The sequence below is a fragment of the Corylus avellana genome, chromosome 10, assembly GCF_965113065.1.
Source record: "Corylus avellana chromosome 10, dhCorAvel1.hap1.2, whole genome shotgun sequence".
NCBI classification, from domain to species: domain Eukaryota; kingdom Viridiplantae; phylum Streptophyta; class Magnoliopsida; order Fagales; family Betulaceae; genus Corylus; species Corylus avellana.
In genome coordinates, this window is record NC_142499.1 from 2,095,885 (window position 1) to 2,104,771 (window position 8,887).

At 36.9% G+C, this 8,887-nt stretch overlaps 3 protein-coding genes across 4 annotated transcripts; 2 read left to right on the plus strand and 1 right to left on the minus strand.

Moving 5' to 3' along the window:
- Positions 1-735: 735 nt before the first annotated feature.
- LOC132161670 (1-aminocyclopropane-1-carboxylate oxidase homolog 1-like) lies at positions 736-2,161 on the plus strand. 2 transcript variants are annotated; one of them, XM_059571840.2, is made up of 2 exons: positions 736-1,653; positions 1,769-2,161. In XM_059571840.2, the coding sequence occupies exons 1-2, from the start codon at positions 846-848 to the stop codon at positions 2,026-2,028; spliced, it is 1,068 nt and encodes a 355-aa protein (XP_059427823.2). In that variant the 5' UTR covers positions 736-845; the 3' UTR covers positions 2,029-2,161. The 2 variants fall into 2 exon arrangements, with proteins under 2 accessions (XP_059427823.2, XP_059427824.2); XM_059571841.2 differs by having other exon boundaries at positions 736-1,685; positions 1,769-1,893.
- A 2,777-nt stretch (positions 2,162-4,938) lies between these two features.
- LOC132192102 (1-aminocyclopropane-1-carboxylate oxidase homolog 4) lies at positions 4,939-6,852 on the plus strand. Its single transcript, XM_059607318.2, has 2 exons — positions 4,939-5,874; positions 5,955-6,852. Exons 1-2 carry the CDS (start codon positions 5,038-5,040, stop codon positions 6,213-6,215), a joined length of 1,098 nt encoding a protein of 365 aa, XP_059463301.2. The 5' UTR covers positions 4,939-5,037; the 3' UTR covers positions 6,216-6,852.
- A 1,148-nt stretch (positions 6,853-8,000) lies between these two features.
- On the minus strand, positions 8,001-8,591 carry LOC148583239 (uncharacterized). The gene is made up of 2 exons (XM_088511036.1): positions 8,388-8,591; positions 8,001-8,345 (listed from the first exon to the last, which is right to left on the minus strand). Exons 1-2 carry the CDS (start codon positions 8,589-8,591, stop codon positions 8,001-8,003), a joined length of 549 nt encoding a protein of 182 aa, XP_088367162.1.
- Positions 8,592-8,887: the final 296 nt, after the last annotated feature.

Here is an 8,887-nt window from a genome sequence, read left to right on the forward strand (position 1 = left end):
ATTAAATGTTATGGTTAATTTTTATAATTTTATATCTATATTTCAAAACCCAACAATGACCATCCTAGCACCCTTTTATTTTGTTCCTAAGCATTATTATCATATTGATCAAATTTTACTCATCAAAATAATCAATATATATATATATATATATATATTATCAATTTTTTTAATGCCCCCCTAGCAACCCCACCATTTTACCTATCAATTTTTATTATTTAATATAAATATTATTTTTTAAATATTTCTTTATTTTTTTCTAACTTTTTTCAAAGAATAAGGAGGGAGAGAGAAAAGTAATATTACTTTTTATTCATTTGCTGGGAAATAGTGAGGGTTGTTTATCCACCAAACCAAAATTACTATTTTGCTGAGTTGGTTGGAGAAATATTTTTGTAATTTTGAATAATTTGACTCATAAATAATAATAATAATAATAATAATAATAATTTAGTTAAGTTGCTAGAAATCCTCTAAGGGTATGTTTGAGATTGCGTTTGAGAAATATAAAGTAAAATAGTGTTTTTACCTTTGAACAAAATCTTTATTATTATTTTTTTTTTTAAAGTGTGTTTTGGTCATTTTTAGGCTTTTTGACATTTAAAAGCGCTTTGAATTTTTTTTTTTTTATCAAACTTGTATTTGTTTTTTCAAATAAATTTTTAAAATGTTAAAAATACTTTTAAACTTCCCAAACCCAATCACAAACCAACCCTAATATGGATGCCTCCTGCGGCCATCATTTATGCCCACTACTTGCACAACCCATATTTTCAACCAAACCAATCATCTGAATCATCTAATCTAACGCGCACAACCCATATTTTCTGAAACTCAAAATCACCATGTTAAAAAACATGGTAGGCATTGATGCAGCCTCCGGCTATGACCGCATGAAGGAGTTCGATGAGTCTAAGATTGGGGTGAAGGGCCTCTCCGATTCCGGCGTCACTTCCATCCCTCGGTTCTTCGTCCACCCTCCCGAAACCCTCTCCGACCTCAAATCTTCCTCCACATGCGCGAGCATCCCCGTCATCGACTTCTCCGGTGTAAACTCCGCCACTCATGGCCGCAAAATCGTCGAACAAGTGAAAGAGGCGGCCACAACATGGGGCTTCTTCCAGGTGATCAACCATGGCGCTCCCGTGCCAAAACTGGAGGAGACCATCAACGCCATCAAAGCATTTCACGAGCAACCCCACGAGGTGAAAAGCAAGTACTACAAGAGAGATGAGGGGCAGGGCATGATGTACGCGAGCAACAACGACTTGTACCGAGCCAACGCGGCTGCGTGGCACGACTCATTGCAGGCGTGGACGGCTCCAACGCCACCGAAAGCGGAGGATATACTGGAGGTTTGTAGGAAGGAGATGGTAGCATGGGATAAGCGTGCAATCGAGGTGGCAGAGACTGTGATGGAGTTGTTGTCACAAGGGTTGGGGTTGGAGGCTGGGAAGTTGAAGGAGTTAAAGTGCTCCGATTCAAGGGCTTTTGTGGGTCATTGTTATCCGTACTGTCCTCAGTCAGATCTGACGGTGGGGATTACATCGCATACTGATCCGGGTGTGGTGACGGTTCTGCTGCAGAACCACGTGCCTAGGTTGCAAGTGAAGCATGGGGATGAGTGGGTGAATGTAAATCCGGTGCCTGGAGGTTTAATTATTAACGTTGGAGACTTTCTTTAGGTAAAGTTATACTATATAGTCTGTCATCCTAAAATTTTGTTAAGTTGTTTAATCGAATTTTGTTTTATCTTTCTTATTTGTAGATAATCTCAAATGGAGAGTACAAAAGTGTACAACATCGTGTGTGCTAGCTAATTCTTATAAGGAAGCACGAATCTCTATCGTCATGTTTTTCAACGTAGAAAAAGGGAAAGATTGCTATTATAGACCTTTGCCGGAGTTGTTGTCATCGGAAAAGCTAGCTATCTATATGAAATTCACCATGCAGGAATATTTAGAGAATTTTTATTGCAAAGGATTGGATAGTAAGAGTATGATCAAGAAAATTACAATACAAAATTAGCATATATATATCATGGCATTTTGTATAATAAAAGGGATGGCCTCCATCGATCCCTATTTAATTAATCAGCATTGTTAATAATCATGCTTATTAGTACATGGAACTAATGAAAGCACCCTATGGGATGTCTTTTTATTTATTTTTAATTTGTTATAAGAAATTGGCCGCCATGATATATAGTGTAATGCTACCGACCCCCTTTGGCTATAAGCCTTGTCACGAGTTCTCGCTTCTTGATCGATTGTGGGCTTGTGGGTATTGAGCATGAGAAATTGAGAATATCAATGAACTATTCAAGTAAAATATTATAATATCATTCATCAGACCCAAAAGAGAGAGAATATATACGTAACATTAATTGATCAATGCGCATTTTTCTTTTCTTTCATCTTTACTCTTTTGGCGGGTCCGTTCGTCGATAGAAAATGCATTCTTTTGTTGAATGGAGCAAACTTGTAAATAAGGGTAATTTTTTACCATTTTTTTTTTTTTAAAAAAAAAAGAGTCGTGGCTCTACTTCTATTTAAGTTCAATAAGGACAGCGGGACCGACCAATCCATCAACTCTATTCTTAATTAAAGAGGTTTATTTATCCCTATATAGAAGTGGATCTGGGTTAGTGCATGCAACCAACTATTTGATCTCTACTCTTTAGGCAAAGCTTTCGTTAATTCTAAGGTAACGGAGCTTGAGATATGAATTACTTTAATCCAAGAATTCCTTCCCTTTATTCTTGAGGCACTTGCATCTTGCTCCAAAGTAGTGCAAAATGCCATCATCATCATCATCGCGTGTCGGCCAACACCTTTAGAAACTATAAGGAGTAGCTTAATCAACTTTGTACCACATCTCATGAAGCAGCGATCACTAGTTTGAATATTTTTTCCCCTTTTCTTGTATGAATTTTTTTTTGAGAAAAAAAAAAAAAAAAAAAAAAAATCCCCTACAAATGGGCAAATTAGTGGGAGTTATGGTTATTGTGGGCCTGTCGCATGGGGAGGTGGGAGTTGTGTAACTATCCCCATAGAAGTTAGTGATGAATAAGCATTTGGAGATGCCAAAAAAAATAAAAAATTATGTCAAGGATTTTGAATGCTAAATTCTCATTTTCTTCTATGAATTTAATTTTTTAGGATAATTTGTGTCTTGTGATTTAACATAATATTAAAGATATGGATGAGTCCTCCTTAATTATGGTTATCTTCTTCTATTTAGCTTTAGTGTCGCTTTCTTTTAGATGGAAAATGATAAGGGCACAACTTAAACCAAACTTTAACCCAACTTTTCTTTTAAGTTTTTTTTTTTTTTTTTTTTAAAAAAAAAACCCTTTTAAATTATTCTTTTTTCTTTGATATTGCATAGATATAGAAAATGGATTTGGTCCCACATTGACCAACTAGCGGGATTTAGATGTGTTTATATGCTTTACAGGTCATCTTAAAAATGGCAATAACTTGAATGGGCCGGGTACCTTAATTTGTGAGTCTCATTTATAACAATATTCTTTTATTCGGCTTTAGTGCCAACTAATAATGCGATAACTACTATAGCTCTAATATCATATAGAAAGTAATAATGCCATACGGAAATAAATGGTCTATGACCTATATTCTTACATGATAAAATTTTAAGGATAGGAGATAGTCTTTAATTGATAAACTTCAAAAGTAATTCAATGATAATTTTCAAGTCTCAAGTGACACAGTAATATTCATCAATTGTAATTATTGATAGTCTTTAATTATAATTAGACTTAAATTGTAACTCGGTTATAATTTTCAAGTGTAACTCAATAATATTCATTAATTGTAATTATTATTCTTAAACTCCATAATATGCTCTAACAAAGGAGGGGGTATAGCAATTAATTATCATGCCTTTTTATTGACCATCAATATAGCCTACTAAAGGTTTTGGGCCTACAATCGCAGAGTACATGAAATGGTATAAGTTAGGGCGGCAATTTGTGTTTATTTGTTGGGTTCGAATTGTGTCAAAACATGTTTATAAAATTATGTAGTTTAACCAATTTAGCCCGGCCATTTAATTAAACATGTGAAATCTTTTAATTATAACTCTTTAATTTTGTATCTAGTTCACGAGTTATGTCAAACATTATTTGTCATTATATTGCGTGCTAGGTCGAATCATGTCGAAACATGAATATAAAATTATATAGGCCAACACTAACCCAACACATTTAATTAAACAAGTCAAACTTATCAATTATATCCCTTTAATTTCGTATTAATTCATATCTGATTTACGAATTGTGTAAAAAATTATCACTTCTAATATAAGCCCACACAATTTCATGTCATACCGATGACATGTCTTGATTTCCCTGCTTGCTGTTTTCTGTTAGCATAGACAATCATTTTGGACACAATTTCTGTGCATGGGGCTGTTTCATTTGCAATCGGGCATGTTTTTGATGGCTGTTTAAGGAATTGAGAAAATTTCTCTAAATTTTTTTTTTTTTCTTCTTTTGTTTTCTATAAATCAAGTAAATAGATGAGTAAAAAAGGAGGCTTTGGTTCATAAATTTTGAATTATGAGCGAAATGGATCTCAGTAGTTGTAGCTAGGCAGAGGCATAATTGTCATCATCAATCACCATCCAAAAACCTGTGGGGGAGACAAACAGTAATTGACTCTGTGTGAGAGATTGATATAGACATAAAGCTACGGCCTTTAATCCATTTGTAGATCATGAAGCTCACCTAATATCTAATAAGTGGTCCTCAACCCATCCGTATAATCCATTCAGTGACCCACATTTTTATAATGCTAGCAATTTTTGACGACCATACAAATTCAATATAAAATTAATAAAATTAAATTAAAAATTTTGATCGTTTAATTATATGTTATTGTTAACTTATATATTTCTATACCTATAAGTCAACACTATCCAACTCGACACGGAAACTAATGCTGAAATATTCTTAAAATGCACCAAGCATTTGACGCAACCCAGATTTTCTGAAACTCAAATCGCTAAAGAAACATGGCAACCATTGATGCAGCCTCCGGCTACGACCGCAAGAAGGAGCTCAAGGAGTTCGACGAGTCCAAGATTGGCGTGAAGGGCCTCTCCGATTCCGGCATCACTTCCATACCCCGGTTTTTCGTCCACCCTCCCGAAACCCTCTCCGACCTCAAATCTTCCTCAACATGCGCAAGCATTCCCGTCATCGACCTCTCCGGTGTCAACTCCGCCGCTCACCGACGCAAAATCGTCGAACAAGTGAAAGAGGCGGCCGCAACATGGGGCTTCTTCCAGGTGATCAACCATGGAGCTCCCGTGCCAGCAATGGAGGAGACCATCAACGCCATCAAAACTTTTCACGAGCAACCCCACGAGGTGAAAAGCAAGTACTACAAGCGAAGCGAGAGGCAGGAGGTTTTGTACGCGAGCAACAACGACTTGTACAGAGCCAACGCAGCTGCGTGGCACGACTATTTGCAGGTATGGATGGCTCCAACGCCACCGAAAGTGGAGGATATACCGGAGGTTTGTAGGAAGGAGGCGGTAGCATGGGCTAAGCGTGCAACCGAGGTGGCAGAGACTTTGATGGAGTTGCTGTCTCAAGGGTTGGGGTTGGAGGCTGGGAAGTTGAAGGAGTTGAAGTTTGTGGATGAGAGTGTCTTTGTGGGTATTTGTTATCCGTATTGTCCTCAGCCAGATCTGACGGTGGGGATTACACCGCATACTGATCCGGGTGTGGTGACGGTTCTGATGCAGAACGACGTGCCTGGGTTGCAAGTGAAGCATGGGGACGAGTGGGTGAACGTTGATCCTGTGCCTGGAGGTTTGATTGTTAACGTTGGAGACTTTCTTCAGGTAAAACGCACTAAACTATGTATTCTATATTTGTCAATTAGTTGTCACTCTTAATTCGATTTTGATTTAATTATTTGCAGATAATCTCTAATGGAGAGTACAAAAGTGTACAGCACTGCGTGCGGGCTAATTCTTATAAAAAAGCACGAATTTCAGTTATTATGTTTTTTAACGTAAACAAAGGGAATGATGATTATTGCTATGGACCTTTGCCGGAGTTGTTGTCACAAGAAAAGCCGGCTATCTATCGGAACTTTACCGTGAAGGAATATAATGAGAATTTTTATAGCAAAGGGTTGGATAGTAAGAGTATGATCGAGAAAGTTAAAATGCAAAACTAGATCATATATGTGTGTTTCATATATATATATATATATATACCATGGCATTTTGTATAATAAAAGGGATCCCTCGATCCCTACTTAATTAATAAGCAGTATTATCATGCTTATTAGTATATTGAACTTATGGAATCGAAGCACCCTCTAGGCTATCTTTTTATTTATTTATTTATTTTTAATTTGTTATAAAAAATAATTGGCTACCGACACCCCATGAGCCTTATCACATGCATGCAAGTTCTTTTCTTGATTGTGGCTTTGTGGGTAATTGAGCCTGAAAATTTAAATCCTCACTAGTCACTAATCAGAATATCAATCAAATATCATTCATCAGACCCAAAAGATCGAGAGAATACCTCACATTATCAGTGGCCATTTTTCTTTTCCTTTTATCTTTCTTTCTTTTGGTGGGTCTGTGTTATTGTGAACTTGAGTTTTTAATGGAAAATTTGACCTAAAGGTACAATTATATATATAGATAGCTTCACAGAGAAGTTTGAGTGGAGGAACAGTGTCAAGTAAGGGGTTCTTGTAATTCAGCAATTACCGCAAAGTTTGTATGAGGGTTGCGCTTGATTACTAGGCGTAGATAATTTCAGAGTTCGATTGATATTTGATCAAGCGATTTGTGATTGAGTTCGATTGATTGAAAATGCAATCTTGTTTGATTGAGCCAACTTGCAATAAGGGCAATTTTGTACTTTTTTATTTATTATTTTTTTTTTATGGAGTTGCGACTCTACTTCTATCCAAGCTCGATTAATTAGGCTCAAAATAGAGGTGGCTAGCCACCCCTTTCTTTTTCTTATTTTTTTATTAATTTTTTTTTAAAATTTAAAATAATATTTTATTATTATTTTTATTAGTGGGATATGTATCTCATTTATAGCCATAAGATTTTTTAAAAGAATTCTTAGTTATGAACTTGATATTCTCTGGTCCATAATAGACTGAAGAGGATCATGTTCCTTGTTGTAGAGGCTAAAGTGGGGGGTGGGGTAGACACTATATAGTACTACATCTAATCAATATTCAATTTAGTGGTCCAAGAGGGGTATTGATGACATTACCATTGTATTTAGTTGACTATTCGGAATTTCTGCTTCCCTCACCCCAATTCATAGACTCTAATTTGGGCAGGATCTATTACCAACTCTATGTAAAATTAGTAAGTTATAATTAAAATATTTGATACGTTTAATTAAATGTTATGGTTAATCTTTATAATCTTATACCTATATTTCAACACAAAACGATTTCTAAAACCCGACAATGACCATACTAGCACCCTTTTATTTTGTTCCTATTAAGTGCATAATATCAATGCACCTTTTTGTTGATAAAGTAGTCTCTTTATTAAAACTCAAGTAAGGAGTTCAGATTTCCCATAAACAATAAGTTTCTGAATACAAGTGGGTGGATTAGAGAACCACAGCACATCCTTGTTCTGTTTAGTTGCTAATCTAACAAGCTCATGAGCTACCTGGTTTGCATCCCTGTTAATATGGGAAAATGTCCAATGAGAGAAGGTTCTAACGTTTGAACGTATAGCATCAATTATGTGTCCCTTTTTACTCCAATCCTGCTCATCAGAGTTTACCGCCTCCACTATTAATTTCGCATCTCCCACGAATTTTACCCAGTCATACCCAAGCTCACAACAAATTTGAGTTGCTTCCATAGTAGCAAGGGCTTCGACATCAATGGGTTCCAAAAATCCCCACTTGTAAGAACATTTCGTGCAAGTAATTCCCCTTCGTGGTTACGTACTATCACCCCTAGACCCTAGCTCCCACTTGTATGATCAATTGAAGCTTCCCAATTTGCCATGATCCAGCCTATGGGAGGAGCCATCCACTGGTCCTGGCGACATACTACTGGTGTTGTGGATTCCACTGCATGCGCTGCTTTGTAATCTAAACGGGCTAATTGCATATGACGAACAACCTCTGTCGGGTGCCAGAATTTGCCACCACACACCAAATTATTCTGCCTTAACCAAAGCCTCCTTGCTATACCCACAAACTGCAAAAACTCCTCATCGTCACAGCGCTTTATCATCTTCTCAACTAAATGGAGGAAGTTTTGCTCCCTGTATGAACATTTCTGGAAATTTTTTGCCCCTTCGCTCTAGACATCCATTGCAGAAGGAAAAAGCCACAAAATATGCACAATCGTCTCCTCTTCTTGTTCACAGATTGGGCACTTCGGATCTTCAATGATTTTCCTTCTGAAAAGATTTGCTCGGGTGGGTAAAATACTGTGACATGCTCTCCACAAGAAATTCTTCTCAGAATTCGGTATAGGCAATTTCCACAATCTCTCCCACACCACACTAAGTGGATTGTGAGATGAGCCCGTTGCTTGCCCCGCCATTTCAACCTCATTTTGCATATGGTATGCACTACCATAGAGAAAATTCCCTTAGCTGTACCCCTCCACTTGAGTACATCTGCTTGATTTGTACAGCTAATGGGGATAGACAGTATGAGCTTTGCTTCATCTTGGGAAAATAATTGTTCCACCAATGCCGTATTCCACCACTTCGTTTCTCCATCTATTAGGCTGCTTACCTTGGCTGTGGGATCAAGCCCACGTGGCTGGGAATGTATCTTAAACGTGGAGAATTTCGGGATCCACCTATCTTGCCAAATGCAAATATTTTCTCCGTT

What these genes read in the sequence shown, in the direction of transcription:
- LOC132161670 (XM_059571840.2), top strand. Translation starts at nt 846, where the DNA reads ATGTTAAAAAACATGGTAGGCATTGATGCAGCCTCCGGCTATGACCGC. An exon ending in TGTAAATCCGGTGCCTGGAG is followed by an intron (nt 1,654 to 1,768) that starts GTTTAATTATTA and finishes TCTTATTTGTAG; the next exon opens with ATAATCTCAAATGGAGAGTA.
- LOC132192102 (XM_059607318.2), top strand. Translation starts at nt 5,038, where the DNA reads ATGGCAACCATTGATGCAGCCTCCGGCTACGACCGCAAGAAGGAGCTC. An exon ending in ACGTTGGAGACTTTCTTCAG is followed by an intron (nt 5,875 to 5,954) that starts GTAAAACGCACT and finishes AATTATTTGCAG; the next exon opens with ATAATCTCTAATGGAGAGTA.
- LOC148583239 (XM_088511036.1), bottom strand. Translation starts at nt 8,591, where the DNA reads ATGGCGGGGCAAGCAACGGGCTCATCTCACAATCCACTTAGTGTGGTG. An exon ending in AACAAGAAGAGGAGACGATT is followed by an intron (nt 8,346 to 8,387) that starts GTGCATATTTTG and finishes ATGGATGTCTAG; the next exon opens with AGCGAAGGGGCAAAAAATTT.